At 27.4% G+C, this 20,064-nt stretch overlaps 1 protein-coding gene across 1 annotated transcript; it reads left to right on the top strand.

Annotated features, from left to right (window-relative positions):
- The first annotated feature begins 9,043 nt into the window (after positions 1-9,043).
- Positions 9,044-18,642, top strand: LOC122859646. The gene is made up of 8 exons (XM_044163328.1): positions 9,044-9,500; positions 9,615-10,004; positions 10,188-13,169; positions 15,257-15,337; positions 15,416-15,619; positions 15,935-16,162; positions 16,405-16,859; positions 16,921-18,642. The coding sequence occupies exons 1-8, from the start codon at positions 9,044-9,046 to the stop codon at positions 18,580-18,582; spliced, it is 6,459 nt and encodes a 2,152-aa protein (XP_044019263.1). The 3' UTR covers positions 18,583-18,642.
- The last annotated feature ends 1,422 nt before the right edge of the window (positions 18,643-20,064 follow it).

Raw genomic sequence — 20,064 nt, forward strand, 5'->3', positions numbered from 1 at the left:
GGAGATGCTCATTGGTCTTTATGTGCAGTCAATTTTCATGAAAAACAAATATCTTACTGGGACAGTTTAGGCAGAAAAAAAGATCACGTACTAAATAAAATGTTTGAATATCTTGGATGTGAATACAGAAATAAAAAAAAAAAAGAATGGGAAGAATTTAGTGAATGGGAGTGTGTTCAAGTAACAAAAAATATACCACTGCAAAAAAATTTTGATGATTGTGGTGTATTTGTATGTATGTATGGAGATCATATTGCAAGAGATGTGAGCTGTTCATTCACTGCTGAAGATATTCTACAAATTAGATTTATGATGATGGATGAAATCATATCAGCTAAATTACAGCCAAGACCACTGATATTGAGGCGAGAAATTAAACAACCTAATGTCCAACCAGTGAAACGAAGAAGTGGTAATTTAAAAGACAAAGAAAAAGTTGAAAATAATACCAGAATAAATTGTAATTTCAGTCCAGACAAACAGCTGAAAATACCACCTGATACAACATCTCAAGAATCATCAATTTTACATTCAAAATATGGCGAGCCAAATTTATCAAAAATCACTGGTGTAGATTTTATTGTGTTTAGATCAGCAAGTTTCCATCAGGGAGATAAAAAACGTTTCCCAGCAGATAGACGAAATACACAGTGTACAGCAATTGCTGCATATGCTATTGTTAATTTGATGCAACCTGGTATCAAAATCACTGAAATATTATTAGATCAAATATTAATTCAAGGTGATCAATTTTATATGAAGTGTAAAAATATAAATCAAGTAAAATATAGTCAACTTCAACCTGAAGATCTCCTGTGTATTCCTATCAATATTAATGGTCGTGAAATGACATTAGAAATTGACCAATGTGGTGAAGGAGAATATACAGAAAATTTAGAAATGAATGTACTAAATGCTGTTAACAATTCAATTGATATGTACCAACAAGATACAAAACAATTCGGATTTTTATTTATTGGAAATGGGAGAACTTTATCATTTGGAAGAATGTTATCAACAGATTCTAGTTTTATTTTATTCAACTCTCATAATGTTGACAGATTTAATCAACTACCAACAGCATATGGAAAAGAAGGCAAAGCTAGACTGTTTAAATGTTTTTCAACTGATGCTCTCGTTAAATTGATTCTTAAAGGCCATGCAAAAACTCGAATGCCTTGGCAAATTTATAGAGTGCAATGCATATGAATTGATCACAGGTTGATCATTTTTTAATAAATCTTAATGACGGTTGAATCTCATAGTAAGTATTTTAAAAAGTTTAAAAAGTAGATGATTACAAAGTTTATAAAAAAATTACATATTTATAGTAAGTATTTTAAAAAGTTTAAAAAGTAGATGATTACAAAGTTTATGAAAAGATTACATATTTTTATAGATTAAACCATTAAACCATTGAGAAACGTTAAATATATAATTTTAAAATATTATGAAAATTTTTAGAAATATTCATTCTTCACAACCTCCAATATCCTAAAATAAATAAATATTCTAATTATAAATCAATATAATTATTTTATAATTTGAATATACATATTCAATAGTTACCTGTTCATTTTTATACATTAAAGATAAAATTTTTTATTATTCAAATCAACGACAAATACATTGATTTATTTACAATTATTTGATTCACATTCTTTTTATCTGAAAGAAAAAAAAAATAAATAAAAAGAAAAATATGTCTTATAAATTAAAATGATTTTTTAATTAATATTATTTATATTGTTTAATAATTTACCAAATGTTGATAAGTTAAGAATATAACAAAAACATTTTCTAACATAAATTTTTAATTCATCATAAAATTTATATGTATCAGCAATATCAACATTTATTATTGCTCTGTTCTTTCTCGTGGTGAATGAGAACCTGTATCACACCCACTTGTCAACAACATACTAAAAAAAACATTAAAAATTAATAATCATTCATTTATTTACGAAACAACATTACAAATATTACCATTACTAACAGCTCCCAGCAACATATGAAAATATCAGCTGTAACAGCTGCTCGGGCTGTAATCAGCTGAACCAGCTGTGTGTAGCAGCACCAGGTCCAAATAATGTTATGTCTCTTGGTTGACCATTAAAATTTTGTATATTATTATCAATTCATTAAAATGACATTGCTTGATCCTATTTACAATCATTACAAATATTACTTTCATCAGCAGTATCAAAAAAACCTACTAAAGAAATAAACAAAGTATTATTTATAAAAGTATTACAAAGTTGGTAGTAGCAAATATAATATAATTACCAAGTATACCAAATCTGCACTTGAATTTAGCAACAATATCTTGATAAAAAACAGCTAAATTCTTGTGGGAATAATTACTTGTGCAAATTTAATTAAAAATAACATTTTATCTTTAATTAAATGAGCAAAACCACCATAATTACCAAAATCAACAATAAGATATGGTAAGTTTTTTGGAATTAATGATTGATTAATATCTTATTTACTTAAATCAACAACTTTTTTATCTGCCATTGATCCAACATCTTCTGGTAATCATGAACTGATCATTTGCATATGTGAAAAATTTTCAATCACATTGAAACTTCAAAAAATATTGGACACTCGTTATTATCAGTAAACATTTTCGTTTATGATGTTTTGGATAATTTTAATTCATCATAAAAATCTTCATGAAGCTATGTTTGACACGATACATGATGTATTGGTGATATAATACAATGTCCAGGTATCAATAACACATGTGATAGTAAGCTCACATACATTTTATTCCCATTGCAACAATTAAATGTGTAAGCATTTTTTTACTATCAAGGCATGAATGAAAACTAAACATTACAAATATTATCATTACTGACAGCTTTTTGATATTAAAATATCAGCTGTTATAGCTACTACAGGGCTGAATGTAATCAGCTGAACCAGCAATAGCAGCTCCAGGACCAAATAATGTTATGTCTTTTGGTTAACCATTAAAATTTTGTATATTATTATAAATTCATTGAAATGGCATTGCTTGATCTAATTTACCTTGATTACAAATACTACTTTCATCAGCAGTACTTAAAAAACCTACCAAACAAATAAACAAAGTATTATTAATCAAAAAACAATTGGGTAGTAACAAATAAAACATATTACCAAGTACACCAAGTCTGTAGTTAAATGTAACAACAATATATTGAAAAAAAAAAAAGCAATATTCTTTATATACAGTAGAATACAATAGAATTTCTACTTGAACTTCTTTAATTAAACTTTCAACACTTTTTTTATGTATTTTTTATGTTATCAATAATGTGTACCATTTGTACACCATCAAACAGTCATTATATAATTAATCTGCAAAAAAAATAATGAAAACATGATAAATAAAAAATATTATACTTTTTTTTAAATAATTATAAAATTAAACCTTTGTTGTTGTTGTTGTTGTTGTTGTTGTTGTTGATAATTGTTGTCAGCTAGCTCTCTTCATATAATAATTATGACAACTTGGTTGAATGTTTATTTATCAGTAGTTAAATAACAATTGGTATTATAAATTGACAAGTTGGTTCACAGATTATTATTATGACACTTAATTATTATAAACATTGTTGATAAGATTACTAACAATTTATTTGTTTAATTATTTTTTGTTGGTAAAATAATTTAATGAATATAACCCCAAAAATTTATTTAACGATTAAAATAATAATTGTTTAAATTAATGTCAACCGTTATTATTTATTATTTTATGATTAAATAATATTTATAAATTATTAAAAGTACTTATAAATAATAAACAACACTTTAAAATTTTATAAATAATTATTAAAGTTTATAAACAAATAGCACCAACTGCACTACAGCAAGTTAAATTATTAGATAAATTTAAAACAATACGTAAATAATAAAATAATAAAAAAAAATTTTGTGAGCCATCTAGACTCGCGGGTTTATTATGTGTAAACATCTTCGGCGTGTTTCTACGAAAAATTCCTACGAATGCGCAAAGTGGTTAAAAATGAAGTTGAAATATATAAAAAAAACGGCTATTTATCGGTTATATGTCGTATAGTTATTGAAATAACGAATTATTCTCAAATTTAATAATGGCAATCAATAGAGATCGTCGGGGAGAAGAAAATGTTTTTAAAAAAATTTCAATATCTCGAATAGTTTTCAAGTTATACAATATTTTTTAAAATTTCGATATATCGATTTTTTTTTATTTATTCATTTAATAATGGAAGTCGATTAAACTCATCAAGGAGAAAAAAAAATCGAATACAATTTTTTGATCGCGCGAATAGTTTTCGAATTATCGATATCTTTCTAATGTTAATGATAATTTTTTTCATAATTGATAATATAATAGAGTTAAGTAAAAAAATAAAGCTAAGTAAAAAATATAGCTAAGTAAAAAATATAGCTAAGTAAAAAATATAGCTAAGTAAAAAATATAGCTAAGTTAAAAATATAGCTAAGTTGAAAATATAGCTGGTAAAATTATGTAGATATATTGTGTGTTTGGCTATAAATATATAGCTAAGTAAAAAAAATAGCTAAGTAAAAAATATAGCTAAGTAAAAGATATAGCTGGTAAAATTATGTAGGTATTGTGTGTTTGGCTATAAATATAGCTAAGTAAAAAATAGCTAAGTGAAAAAAATAGCTAAGCAAAAAATATAGCTAAGTAAAAATATCTAGCTAAGTAAAAAATATAGCTAAGGAAAAATATAGCTAAGTAAAATTATGTAGATATTGTGTGTTTGGCTATAAATATAGCTAAGTAAAAAATATAGCTAAGTAAAAAAAATAGCTAAGTAAAAAATATAGCTAAGTAAAAAACCTAGCGACCAAGTAAAAAAAACTTGGATATATTCATTATTTTCGAAAAAAAAATATATATTCGTGCTTAACAATACGCGACAATCAATAATTAGCAGTTTTTTTGAAAAAAAAAACAAAAATTTCGACTTTTTTTTTTGAGAAAAAAAAATTGTATACATTTTAAAAAAAATATCGATAATTTGATAACTATTCGAGATATAAAAATTTTCATTGGGCTTTTTTTTTAGCTTGGCGAGTTTTATCGATTGCCTTTATTAATATTAAACAACAAAAAATTAATATATCGAAATATATAAGTTATTATAACTCGAAAACTATTCGCGATATCGAATTTTTTTATGTTGACGACTTTTACTTGACGAGATTCATTGATGGCCATTATTAAATTCGAGAATTAATCGTTATTTCAATAACTACACGATTTATAACCGATAAATAGCCGTTTTTTCCATATTTCAACTCCATTTTTAACCACTGCGCATTCGTAGGAATTTTTTCCGTATTTTTCCCGTAATCGTGAGAAAATTTTCTATAAAAACCGAATAAAAAAACATGTTGTCTCGGTTATGATAATATCTTCTGAAATTCTTCTGTACAATAAATTACAATAATAATTTTCTCTTTCAAACTAACACATCAACCATCAATGTCTATTTCTCTTTTTTTAAAACATAAAATTAGTCAATATTATAAATAAATTATTATTGTATAATAATTCAATATTATCTTTTGTATTTAGGAAATATTATTTTATATAAACAATAATAATAGGTATATTAATCTTGTAAATGAAAAATACTTGCATATGCATGTATATATATCTACAATATGAACTTTACTTCGCCTAACAAATGCAAGTATAACTAAAAAATACAAATAAAATACTTGTATATTAATATACAACGGCGCATATATATATATAATAATAAATAAATTAAATATATAAATACGCGCATTTAAATTCATCTATACTACAGAACGGCTGATGGTAACGGTTACCGACCGATTACCATGACGCTGCAAGGTGCAATGTAGACTGAGGGTGCGAACTCACGACACGCAAAAGTTTGCGTTTTTACATGGCTGCCATAATTCTAAACATGGCGCCTCCGTGATTTAATCCACCCGCTCGACAATGTTTAATTCACGCGCGCGTTTAAATCACTCGAAATTACTATATATTGCCAAAATACCACTGAAAAATGTAGTTGTGTGTAATGTGTGTGTAGTGTATCTAGTGTTCAAAGCTTGGATCATGGAGGCGCCATGTTTAAAATTACGGCAGCCATGTTTAGAATTATGGCAGCCATGTAATTTTCAAACAGAAAATGGATTCCTGCCCAGATCCGTTACCGGATCTGACGTCTAAACTCTATGTTTTTTCCTTTTACTCTAACCCAACCCGCGCCTAAAGATGTTTACACATCAAAAACAAAAATTAATAATAATTATAATTATTATTATTATATTAGTTATTTATAAAAATTATTTATTTATTTTTTTAAATTAAATAATTGTTTTTTCGGGATGCCTCTTATTTTTTTATTTTATCTAAGGCAGACATGTTGGTTTTTTATCTCGGCTATCTCAAACTGAACTCGGCTTTGCTCGGCTTTTTTTTTTTCATGTATCATAGTGTACGGTGGCTTAAGGGACGCATGGAAGGGGAAAAATAGGCTTCAAGGGAAAAAACTCAGTTCCAAACTCTCAGTAGCTCTGTCCTCACTAAGAATCATCAATTAATAGAGCACACGTCATTTTAAAAAAAAGTTTCATCACCTTGTGCAATCCAAAAAAATTATTTTAATATAAATTCAAAAAGTGCCTGTTATTAACGAGGTCTTGACTAGACTCATCCATCACTTCCACGATAAAGAAATCACGTGAAGAGCCGGCTACATTTTTTTAGCAATTTTCATAACTGGGGTAAGTGATAAATCATTCTATTATGATAATAGAATATTCGTTAAGGCATTACCAGTGCTGGTAGAAAATGAACAAGTATTGTTGGAATTTTTGCAGTAACTTCTTGAAATAACAATACACTTTCTTGAATTTTTTGTTAATTTTGTCTTAACTAATGATTTTTTAATTAATTGTTAAAGTCAACTACTTTTTTAGAGGTTAAACATAGGGTCTTATATGGAGAGCCAAGTTTAGTCTTCCAATACCTGGTTAGCCATTTCAAGAAAAAAATACGCAGATTTACCAAAAACTAGAGGTTTATAAAAGAAAAAAAAAGGAAATTTTCGGTATAAAAATTAATAGAGCTTCGAGACCTTTTTATGTTACAATAAATAAAAATAAATTTTTGTCTTTGTTTAAATACTTGAGTGGAAGTGAGAAACAAGATTTTCTCCTTCTTTTTTATCTCTTTTGCACTCATAGAAATATTATGTTTCTAAACGCCATCCAAAAGAGGTCTCTAGATATGCACTGGTAATGCCTTAATTCAAATAAAAATTGAAAATGTCTTTTTCAATATCAATCTAATTTTAATGACCGTGTGACATTCATAGCTTGATCAATATAAGTAATTATTTTTTCTCGTGGCATTGATGACTCAAGTAATCACCTTTATTCTTATCAGTCGATACTTCCAAACTTTGTAGGTTTCTTATCGATAAATATAAAAGATAAAAACTTAAAATATATGAGTCATTAAAAATAAATATTACTTACTGAATACTCATAGAGTATTTTATATTTAAATGGATCTTCAAAAAATATATTTTTCATGTTCAAAATATTTTAATACAAACAAAATTATGATGACGGTTTTTTTTTTTTTTTTTTTTACAATATATATTTATAGTTTTTGTCATTATTGAGTCATAATTATTGTCACAATGAGTCATTAATAATAACAATATGAGCTCTTAATAATGACTCATTATTGATAGCTTATATTGTTAATTTTACAATGCTTTTCATTTATTAATAATATTTTTATAAGTAATATACATTAAATTACTTATAATCAAAATAATTGGAAACTCAATTGAGTATTTATTTATTTTTAAATATTCAAGAAGAGAAAAAAATTAATTTTGATGTTTTTGTTTGTTTGAATATTAACATATATAGAAAAAAATATTATAATCATTGAGTATAATGATAAAAACAAGTGAATCATCCATTATCAGTATCGACATGTCTTGCAAGAGAAATAATTTTAAGCAATAGTCATGAAAATATTTGGGGTTATTATTGGAAAAAAAAAACAATAGATGCAAAAATCAATAAATTCAAATATAAATAATTTAATAAAAAATATTATCGTAGTAATAAACATGATAATAAAAACTAGACAATGCGAGTGATAGTAATAGTAATTAACATATATTATATACAAATTTCAAAAATTGACTGTTACATTTCAATTGTGGGTAAGATTTTTTTTTTAATATCTCAATATTGGATGCACAATGGTATATGACTTAAAATAATAAAAATATATTTATATATACAGAAAAAAAAAATAGGCATAACTGTTTTGTGGCAAAAGTTCCCCTGGTCCAAAAATTAATGGAATTATTAAGCAATATTAATATGAAAATAATATTATTATAAGTAAAAATTATTGTTCATTAAAAATAAAATGAATAATTCGACAATTAGGAGACAGTTTGTACCAATTTTCTTTTTTTTTTCAATTCCATGTCTAATTGAAATTCTTTAATGTACCTCAAAATTGTACGCTTGATTTAAGGGTAAAAATTTTTTATCAATACAAGAATAATACGCTAAAAACTTTTAAAATCACAGTTTTAATTATTGGTTTTATAATTCTTAATTAAAATTTCTCGCAGTGTATGTCAACTTACAAAAATAATAATAATTCATTTTTCTTTTATTTTTCAAGTTTTCAAATACCACCGTTATATCAGGTGATCACCACATCATCTCTATCAACAATAAGTTTCTATTGAATATCAAAGAGCTTTTTCACTATCAGAGCTAAACAAGCTGATCATCATTAAGACATTGATATCTATATTGACACATTGACATTATTTCAAGTGAGTAGATGTATTTATTATTTCTTCGAAATAACATTAAAACCACTAATTAGTACTGACATCATACGTTTATGACTTTGACAATCAGCATCTACTTATTTATCAGTATAATAATTTTCTGTTATTAAAACTCAAATATATAAAGTTTTCACATTATATTTATTCATGTTTTAGATATGGGTACAAATATGTCAACTTCAACTATTAAAAGCCATAATAAATACTTTTGTAACAAAAAGTCACCTTATTATGATCCAGAAATTTATGAGTTGCTGTGTAACAATGCTGAAAAATGTGAACTAAACATTTCTCAGAAAGCATTAACTCTTCTTCCGAGAGATTTATTTCATGGCCTCGAGAATCTTCAGCTTAAAAAATTAGATATAAGTGGTAACAAGCTAACGGAACTACCAAAAGATATCTTCAATCCTCTTGATGATCTTCGTGAGTTAGGAATAGCATCTAACGAACTAAGATATCTAGAGCCAAGTATTTTCTATGATTTATTACAACTCAAAGAACTTGATCTCAGCAACAACAAACTGATAGCATTATCAAAAGATATATTTAATGGTCTACAAAATCTACAAAAACTATGGTTAGATTCAAACAAACTGAGTTATCTTGAGCTAGGTATTTTTGATGATTTATTAAGCCTACATACTCTTAATATCAACAAAAACAATCTCACATTTTTATCGAAAAATATATTTAGTAATTTGAAAAAGCTTCGACTTCTAAATTTAGGTTCAAATGAACTACAAAATCTCGAATCAGGGTGCTTTAATGCTTTATCACGACTTGAAGGACTTAATATCAAAAACAACGAACTGACAACATTATCCAAAGGTGTGTTTGATGGTCTTCAAAATCTTGAGACACTAAATTTGGAATCAAACAATCTACAATATCTCGAGCCAGGGTGCTTCAATGGTTTAAGGCTACTCAAGACACTTATTATCAGCGACAACAGTCTGACAACATTATCCAAAGGTGTGTTTGATGGTCTTGAAAACCTTGAGAAACTATATTTGGATACAAACAATCTGCAGAATCTCAGGTCAGGGTGCTTTAATGGTTTATCACGACTTAGAAATCTTGATATCAGCAAGAACTCTCTGACAACATTATCCGAAGGTGTGTTTGATGGTCTTCGAAATCTTACGGAACTAAGGTTGGATTCAAACAAACTGAATTATCTTTGAGCTAGGTATTTTGATGATTTATTAAGCCTACATATCTTAATATCTACAAAAACAATCTCACATTTTATCGAAAAATATATTTAGTAGTTTGAAAAGCTTCGACTTCTTAATTTAGGTTCGAATGAACTACAAAATCTCGAGTCAGGTTTCTTCGATGGTTTATCACGACTTGAACGACTTAATATCAATAACAACCGTCTGACAACATTATCCAAAGGTGTGTTTGATGGTCTTCAAAATCTTGACGAAATATATTTGGATTCAAACAATCTACAATATCTCGAGCCAGGGTGCTTCAATGGTTTAAGGCTACTCAAGACACTTATTATCAGCGACAACAGTCTGACAACATTATCCAAAGGTGTGTTTGATGGTCTTCAAAATATTGAAACACTATATTTGACTATAAACAATCTGCAGAATCTCGAGTTAGGTTGTTTCGATGGTTTATCACAACTTATGCTGCTTAGTATCGAAAACAACAGTCTGACAACATTATCCAAAGGTGTGTTTGATGGTCTTGAAAATGTTGAAGCACTAAATTTGGATTCAAACAATCTGCACAATCTCGAGTTAGGTTGTTTCGATGGTTTATCACAACTTATGGAGCTTAGTATCAAAAACAACGAACTGGCAACATTATCCAAAGGTGTGTTTGATGGTCTTCAAAATCTTGAGAACCTATATTTGTATTCAAACAAACTACAAAATCTCGAGTCAGGTTGTTTCGATGGTTTAACAAAACTCAAGCAGCTTAGTATCACAAACAACAGTCTGACAACATTATCCAAAAGTGTGTTGGATGGTCTTAAAAATCTTGACGAAATATATTTGGATTCAAACAAACTACAAAATCTCGAGTCAGGTTGTTTCGATGGTTTAACAAAACTCAAGCAGCTTAGTATCACAAACAACAGTCTGACAACATTATCCAAAGGTGTGTTTGATGGTCTTGAAAACCTTGAGAAACTATATTTGGATTCAAACAATCTGCAGAATCTCGAGTCAGGTCGTTTCGATGATTTATCTAAACTCAAGTCGCTTTTTATCACAAACAACAGTCTGGCAACTTTATCCAAAGGTGTCTTTGATGGTCTTCAAAATCTTGAGTTACTACATTTGGATTCAAACAGACTACAGAATCTCGAGTCAGGTTCGTTCGATGGTTTATCGAAACTTAAGTCGCTTAGTATCAAACACAACCATCTGACAACATTATCCAAATGTGTGTTGGATGGTCTTAAAAATCTTAACGAAATATATTTGGATGCAAACCAACTACAAAATCTCGAGTCAGGTTGGTTCGATGGTTTATCTAAACTCGAGTCGCTTGGTATCAGAAACAACAGTCTGACAACATTATCCAAAGGTGTGTTTGATGGTCTTGACAACCTTGAGAAACTATATTTGGATTCAAACAATCTGCAGAATCTCGAGTCAGGTTCGTTCGATGGTTTATCGAAACTTAAGTCGCTTAGTATCAAACACAACCATCTGACAATATTATCCAAATGTGTGTTGGATGGTCTTAAAAATCTTAACGAAATATATTTGGATGCAAACCAACTACAAAATCTCGAGTCAGGTTGGTTCGATGGTTTATCTAAACTCGAGTCGCTTAGTATCAGAAACAGCGGTCTGACAACATTATCCAAAGGTGTGTTTGATGGTCTTGAATATCTTGTTACACTAAATTTGGATTCAAACAAAGTACAAAATCTCGAGTCAGGTTGTTTCGATGGTTTAACAAAACTCAAGCAGCTTAATATCACAAACAACAGTCTGACAACATTATCCAAAGGTGTGTTTGATGGTCTTGAAAACCTTGAGATACTATATTTGGGTTTTAACAATCTACAATATCTCGAGTCAGGTTGTTTCGATGGTTTAACAAAACTCAAGCGATTTAGTATCAAAAAGAACAGTCTGACAACATTATCCACATGTGTGTTGGATGGTCTTAAAAATCTTAACGAAATATATTTGGATGCAAACAAACTACAAAATCTCGAGTCAGGTTGTTTCGATGGTTTAACAAAACTCAAGCGATTTAGTATCAAAAAGAACAGTCTGACAACATTATCCAAAGGTGTGTTTGATGGTCTTCAAAATCTTGACGAAATATATTTTGATTCAAACGAACTACAAAGTCTCGAGTCAGGTTGTTTCGATGGTTTAACAAAACTCAAGCAGCTTAGTATCACAAACAACAGTCTGACAACATTATCCAAAGGTGTGTTTGATGGTCTTGACAACCTTGAGAAACTATATTTGGATTCAAACAATCTGCAGAATCTCGAGTCAGGTCGTTTCGATGGTTTATCTAAACTCAAGTCGCTTTTTATCACAAACAACAGTCTGGCAACTTTATCCAAAGGTGTCTTTGATGGTCTTCAAAATCTTGAGTTACTACATTTGGATTCAAACAGACTACAGAATCTCGAGTCAGGTTCGTTCGATGGTTTATCGAAACTTAAGTCGCTCAATATCGATAACAACAGTCTGACAACATTATCCAAAAGTGTGTTTGATGGTCTTCAAAATCTTGAATCACTATATTTGGATTCAAACAATCTACAATATCTCGAGCCAGGGTGCTTCAATGGTTTATCACAACTTAATCTGCTCAATATCACAAACAACAATCTGACAACATCGTCCAAAGGTGTGTTTGATGGTCTTGACAACCTTGAGAAACTATATTTGCATTCAAACAATCTGCAGAATCTCGAGTCAGGTTGTTTCGATGGTTTATCGGAACTTAAGTGGCTTATTATCACAAACTACAGTCTGACAACATTATCCAAAGGTGTGTTTGATGGTCTTGACAACCTTGAGAAACTATGTTTGCATTCAAACAATCTGCAGAATCTCGAGTCAGGTTGTTTCGATGGTTTAACAAAACTCAAGCAGCTTAGTATCAAAAAGAACAGTCTGACAACATTATCCAAAGGTGTGTTTGATGGTCTTCAAAATCTTGACGAAATATGTTTGGATTCAAACAAACTACAAAATCTCGAGTCAGGTTGTTTCGATGGTTTAACAAAACTCAAGCAGCTTAGTATCACAAACAACAGTCTGACAACATTATCTAAAGGTGTGTTTGATGGTCTTGAAAACCTTAAGAAACTATATTTGGATTTTAACGAGCTACAAAATCTCGAGTCAGGTTGTTTTGATGGTTTAACACGATTTAAGTTGCTTAGTATCATAGACAACAGTCTGACATCATTACAAATTTGCAGGTTTCAGAATTGTAGAATGCGATGAAGAAATAGAATAATAATATATTGTCACTTTTGATAATTTCACATTTCAAGTGTTTATAATGTTTTACATATGTATTTCATATTTGAAAAATCATGTTTATAAAAAAAAAAATAAATTATGAGTCATAAAATATAACTCAAAAACCTTCTAATAAATTTGTTTTTTTTTTTTTAATAATTTTAAATTGAATGACACAACAAAATATTGTCATAAATTTGTATTCATAAAATGTGTTAAATATTTGCAATAAAATAAAAATAATAAATTACTTTTTTTTTTATTACTAGAAATTTTAATGATATCGATAACTCGAATATTTTTGGTGGATTATATCAGATTATATAATGATCTGTATCTTGATTGATAAAAAAATTAGATAATTAATTGATAAACAATTATGACAATGATATATTTATATAGCTGCGAAATTAGTATACTCACAATTGTTGACGATTTGGAATACTCCTTTCGTCCTATTATAAAAAAGGACACTTGACCACTATTTTTATTCGTGATGTGATGGGTCGAATTTTTTTAGCATTTGTTTATAACTAATATTTTATCATTTTCTTTCTCATACTAACACGTTGCTACAATAATCATTAGAATAAATATTTGAGTTGTGTCGTTTCTATCCTATCTTTGTAGATCAAAAGTTATATTACAGCTTTTTAATAAGTTCTATATATATTCATATTTAATAAAAAAAAGTATTGTTATATTTATTTATATTTATGAATACAACTAATATATATTACTAAATTAATATTTACATAAAAAAAAAGTTAGGGTGGTTGCTACGTTTATCAAAAGCTTGTAATAACAAAATCAAAACCTTTCAGTATGAAGTCTGCTGAAATAAAGTAATTTTTTTAAATAGGTAAATACGATAACAGTTAAAATAATAACTACATTAATTTATATTTATCAGTAAAAATTAAATTTATATTTGTAAAGTTTTATTATTTCATATATTCATTCTTTTTTTTTTTTTTGTTTTTTAGTAAATCAATTAATTATTACATGTAAATATTATATCCATTTATGTATTTTTAGTATAGATCTAGAATAATCAAAGGTGTATGGAAGAAATGATACATCTAAATTCGACAGATTACTAAACTATTTATAAATTATAATAATTATTATTAATTTTTATCTTTTTCTTTTTCTTAAAATACATGTTAATTTTCATTATATTTTACTCGTTTATATTAATATATATTTATATAATTTTTTTAAATTTATAAAATGCGTTTTTTTTCTTTTTGTATCATAGATAATGGATTTTATTTTCTAATCTTCGGTCTCATATTCTCTGTTTTTTAATTATTTTTTCTATCAGTCAACGAATGCCTCGATATGCCATACTCGATTGTGATATGTCCATTCGATTTATGCACCGCATTCCACACTCTACTGTATATTCAAAAAAAAAAAAAAAAACAAACTTTAATTCACTTTATATTTAACAATTTATTATTCATCAGGTACCGATCTTAACCATTAATTCATTGGCTGATCGTTAACTTGGCATCTTGATATCATTTATCACCCACGTCAATCGAAAAAAAAAATCTAATTACAATTGCATTTAATTTAATTCATGAAATCCTATCATTTGTCCCATTAATAACAATTAATTTATCATTTTTTTATAATTTATAATTTAATAATTTATTTATTCCAATTGTTTACCATTATTTCTATATATTAAATTTCCAGTCTTACAAATTTACGTTCAATTTTATAAAATAAATTTTTTAATTAATTTGATTTTTCATTTTTCATAAAGAAGAAGGAAAAGATAAAAAATTTGGTTCATTTATATTTTTTCGACGTGAGCTAATTGATTTTGGTACATAGCTATGAATCGTTTTTTTTTTTTTTTTAATTTCATTTATCATTTAAAAGCGAAAAAAAATCAATTTGGTGATCATGTATGGGTTTATGAAATGAGATCTGCACTAATGTCAGCACATGATTGTAACATTGGTAAAAAAATTAATCAACAAATCCTTAAAGGCAATTAACTAATTGATTAATTATTTGATTCTTTTTATTTTGATTTAGTTTGTGTTGATTGGAGCTTAGGAAGTGCAATACCAAATTATGTTAGAGCAGCAGCAAACACAAGACTTGTTGGACGTCAATTGGCAAAATTAATTAGAGGATTAAATGTACCACTTGAAAGAGTTCATTTAATTGGTTTTAGTCTTGGTGCACATGTTGCTGGTTTTGCTGGTGCTGAACTTGGAAATGTTTCACGTATAACAGGTAGAAAAAAAAAGTTTCATAAATATCATATTTATCTATCAAATAAAAAACTAGTAAATTATATATTTTTATTTAATATTAATATAGTATTTTTATATTTATTTTTATTTACTTTGATAGACATAAATATAAAAAAAAAATTTCTTAATTGATCAGCCGGTGAATCCCTTTTGATATGAAAAAATAAAATGTTTGCTTTCAAAACTTTCTATCAAAGCCACACATAAAAAACTAAAACATATATATAAAAAAAGCTATTAATAAAATAAAAAATTCAAGTTGACAAGTGTTTTATATAAATTTAATTTGATGTAGGTCTTGATCCAGCTGGTCCATTATTTGAATCACAAGATCCACGTGCACGTCTTGATGAAACAGATGCACAATTTGTTGATGTTATACATAGTAATGGTGAACAATTAATACTTGGTGGTCTTGGTTCATGGCAACCAATGGGTGATGTTGATTTTTATCCAAATGGTGGTCGTATGCAAACTGGATGTTCAAATTTATTTGTCGGTGCTGTATCTGATTTTATATGGTGTAAGTATTTAATATTTATATTTATTATTAAAATAAATATAAAGAAAAAAAAAAAAAAATCAGTTGATTAGAAAGCAAACCACCTACGTGAACAAATGGAAAACCAATCTGTTTGATCGATCCGAAAGTAGGTCATTTCAATACGACACAAATTTTCACTATCATGTTTTATCCACCACCTCAATGTGTTGTTGTTGTTGTTGTTGTTGTTTATTTATATTAATTAATATTTTTTTAAATAGCTGGATCAATTGAGGGACGTTCACTTTGCAATCATAGACGTGCATATAAATTATTTACTGATTCAGTTAGTCCAAAATGTCGTTTTCCAGCATTTCCATGTGAAAAAGGATATGATGGTTTATTACAAGGTGATTGTTTTCCATGTGGTATTGATAGACCATGTGGTGATATGGGTTATTATTCTGATGTATCAACAGCAAGAGGACAATTGTATCTTGTTACTAGAGAAGAAGAACCATTTTGTGCTCATCAATATCAAATTAAATTATTTAATAATCGTGGTGAAAGACCAGCAAGAAGTTATGGTAAATTACAAGTAACACTTGTTGGTAATGGTGGTTTTAATGAAACATTTACGATGACTAAAAAAGATGATGAAGAGCTACTTGTTGGTGCAATTCTACATAAAATGGTTGTACCACATCCAGTTGTTGTTGATTTAGAAGCAATTGAAGTAAGCAATTATTTATAATAATTAACTTTATAATCAAAAATTAATTTACCTAAATTTACAGGTAAAATATACAGCATACAGTGGATGGATTTCGTCAGGTTTAGTTAGTTGGAGCATTGATAAAGTATCAATTCTTGATAGCTATGGTAAAAGTTTATCAGTATGTCGTCGTGGATTAATTCTTGAATCTGGTCATCCAGTATATTTACCACTTTATCCAAGTGAATGTACAATACCAATTGAAATTGACAATCAAACATTATCAACAAATACAAATTTAACAAATTCATTTGTAGCAAATAATAATATTAATAATAAAAATGATGAATTTAAATTGACTGGTATTGGACCATTTGTTAAAAGTCAAAATTATGATAATAACAATGGATTTATTGATACAATACAAAATGAACATAAACGTCCAATTAAAAATTTTGGTCCATATACAAAAGAACAAAATATTAGATTTTTTAATGATGAAAAAATTAATGATAATAATAATGCTGATGGTAATAATAATAATGATAATAATAAAAATGAAAATGATAAAAAAGATAGTTCAATAATATGGTCATTTGTTGATATAAATAATAATAAAAATGATAATGATAAAAATTTATTGGAAAATTTAGAAATTGAAAGTGGACGTGGTTTTTCTGGTGGTAGTTATGTACATACAACATCAATAAATCCAATAAAATTAATTGATACAACAACTGTATTATTAACAAGTGAAATACAAGAACCTGTATTACAATTTAATAATAAAAAAGAAACATCAAGATCAATGAAACTTGGTGAAATAACAGAGCCATTGCTACGTCCACGTTCAATAAGACAAAATACAAATGAAGGATCAATTGATGATGTAAAAATTATAATTAATGATACTATTGAAAAGACAATGTTACAACAAAATAATGACACAGTTTTGCAAGGTTTTACTGTGCAATTTTTGCCAGAAAGATTAGCTGGTATATTGGCACAAGCTGAAAAATATGCAAGGCAAAAATTATTGCCACTTATATCACAATATACACCGAGTTTTATTAGTAATTCAAGACAGGATAGGCAAAGGTATTTTCCATCATTGAGTGATGCTAATGATAACTATGATATGAGCAAATTTAATCAGAATAATAAAAGTTCATTGGCTAAACATGTTGAAGGAAATAAAAATACAGTATTGGAAAAAAATAATTGGATACCAATTAATGGTACGATGTTGAAGTACTCGAGTATTGAAAATTCAACAAGTTCATACATGTTGACTGATAATACTGAGGGTAAATGGATCACGAAATTGAATGATGATAATAAAAAAGTTGAGGAGAAGGATAATGATTGGATGCCAATTGTTGATAAAATTGAAGCGAATAAATTGAATGATAAAATTGATAATAATGGGAGTGTTGTTATTGAAAATTCAAGTGTTGAAAGTATATCAATTGATAATAATTTACCAAGTACAACAACAGTTGTTAGTAGTAAAATCATTGATAAGAAATTCATTCCAGTTGGTAGAGTTAATGAAAATAATGATAAAAAATCAACGGATTATGTTGGAGATAAAAAAATTAATGATATTGAAAGAGGAACACTGAGATCAATGATATTTCCATTTCATTATTCTGGAAAAAATGATCCACGAACGAAATATATTCCTCTACTTCCTGAAGAAGAAATAGGACGTCGAAATTATTTTCAAGAACGAGAACGTTAAAATTCAACACAAAAAAACATAAAATCCATGACAAAAAAAATTATATTTTTTTTTTACAAGGAAGATAATTGATATAAGTAACTTTTTTTTTTTAGTGTAGGTAAATTAAAATATAATTTATATAAAATTATTGTAAATAGATATTCACAACATGACAGTTCTTTTTTTTTTTTTAATTTTTTTTCTTCATCCAAATTTTTCTCTACATTGCTTGATAAAATATTATTATTTTTTTTTATCATTAATTAATTATAAATAATTGTTATTATTATTATTCTGACTTATATTATTGTTTTTTATTTATACACACTTATATAATAATATTATACTTTTAAAAAAAATTTTATAATTGGTTTATGCTGTTTTTTTTAACCTGCAACAGAAAAATGAAAAAAAAAAAAAAAACGATTAGTTAGAGAAATGATGCTTGGTTCTTGAAATTTTTTTTGGGAATAGTTGAAACCCTTCTCTATGTATTTCGACAAATTTTAATGATATCTACCGATGCGTTTATCCAGGAGATTTTTTATAAAAATCAAATCTCGAAAAATTTCTGTAGAAATTTGTTTGCAAGTCAACGGAAATTGCGAAAAAAAAATAAAAATAACTGTAATTAAATTCCCAAATTTTCAGGATAATTATATTCAAATATTGTTTAAATTATAGAAGCATAATTTCATGAAAATTTTATTAACAAATATTTTTTTCCGCCATATATAAATATAAATTTTTGTCTACGAAAAATCAACTCGAACCTATAGTAAAATTGAATTGTTCAATAAATAAATAAAATTCGCTTCGCAAGTTGTAAAAATGCTGGTGGTGGATCAGCTGATGCACATAATTCAGCAACAGCAAGATAATCAGAACGTGATAATACATCTGGATCAGCTGGTACACGTCCAATAAGTTCACAAACATCAATACCAAATGAAAATACATCTGATCTTTGATCATACCATTGTCCTTTTAAACATTCTGGTGACATCCAATATGGACTACCAACTGTGCTCAATCTATAACCAGAACTTTTGTTATGATAATAATTTCATTGGATTGCGACAGGTGACGAAACAATTTTTAAAACTACGCATGCGTTATACAAGTGTGCGTCTAATGCTAGATATACTAATCTAATATACTAATATACTTAGCTCTGTCCTCACTAAGAATCATCAATTAATAGAGCACACGTCGTTTTAAAAAAAAGTTTCATCACCTGGTGCAATCCAAGAAAATTATTTTAATGTAAATTCAAAAAGTGCCTGTTATTAACGAGGTCTTGATTGGACTCATCCATCACTTTCACGATAAAGAAATCACGTAAATAGCTGGCTACATTTTTTTAGCAATTTTTATTACTGGGGTAAGTGATAAATCATTCTATTATGATAATAGAATATTCGTTAAGGCATTACCAGTGCTGGTAGAAAATGAACAAGTATTGTTAAATTTCAGTAACTTCTTGAAATAACAATACAC

The sequence above is a fragment of the Aphidius gifuensis genome, linkage group LG6 (assembly GCF_014905175.1).
Source record: "Aphidius gifuensis isolate YNYX2018 linkage group LG6, ASM1490517v1, whole genome shotgun sequence".
Lineage (NCBI taxonomy): Eukaryota > Metazoa > Arthropoda > Insecta > Hymenoptera > Braconidae > Aphidius > Aphidius gifuensis.

What these genes read in the sequence shown, in the direction of transcription:
- LOC122859646 (XM_044163328.1), top strand. Translation starts at nt 9,044, where the DNA reads ATGGGTACAAATATGTCAACTTCAACTATTAAAAGCCATAATAAATAC. An exon ending in ACTGAGTTATCTTGAGCTAG is followed by an intron (nt 9,501 to 9,614) that starts GTATTTTTGATG and finishes TTCTAAATTTAG; the next exon opens with GTTCAAATGAACTACAAAAT. An exon ending in TCTGACAACATTATCCGAAG is followed by an intron (nt 10,005 to 10,187) that starts GTGTGTTTGATG and finishes TTCTTAATTTAG; the next exon opens with GTTCGAATGAACTACAAAAT.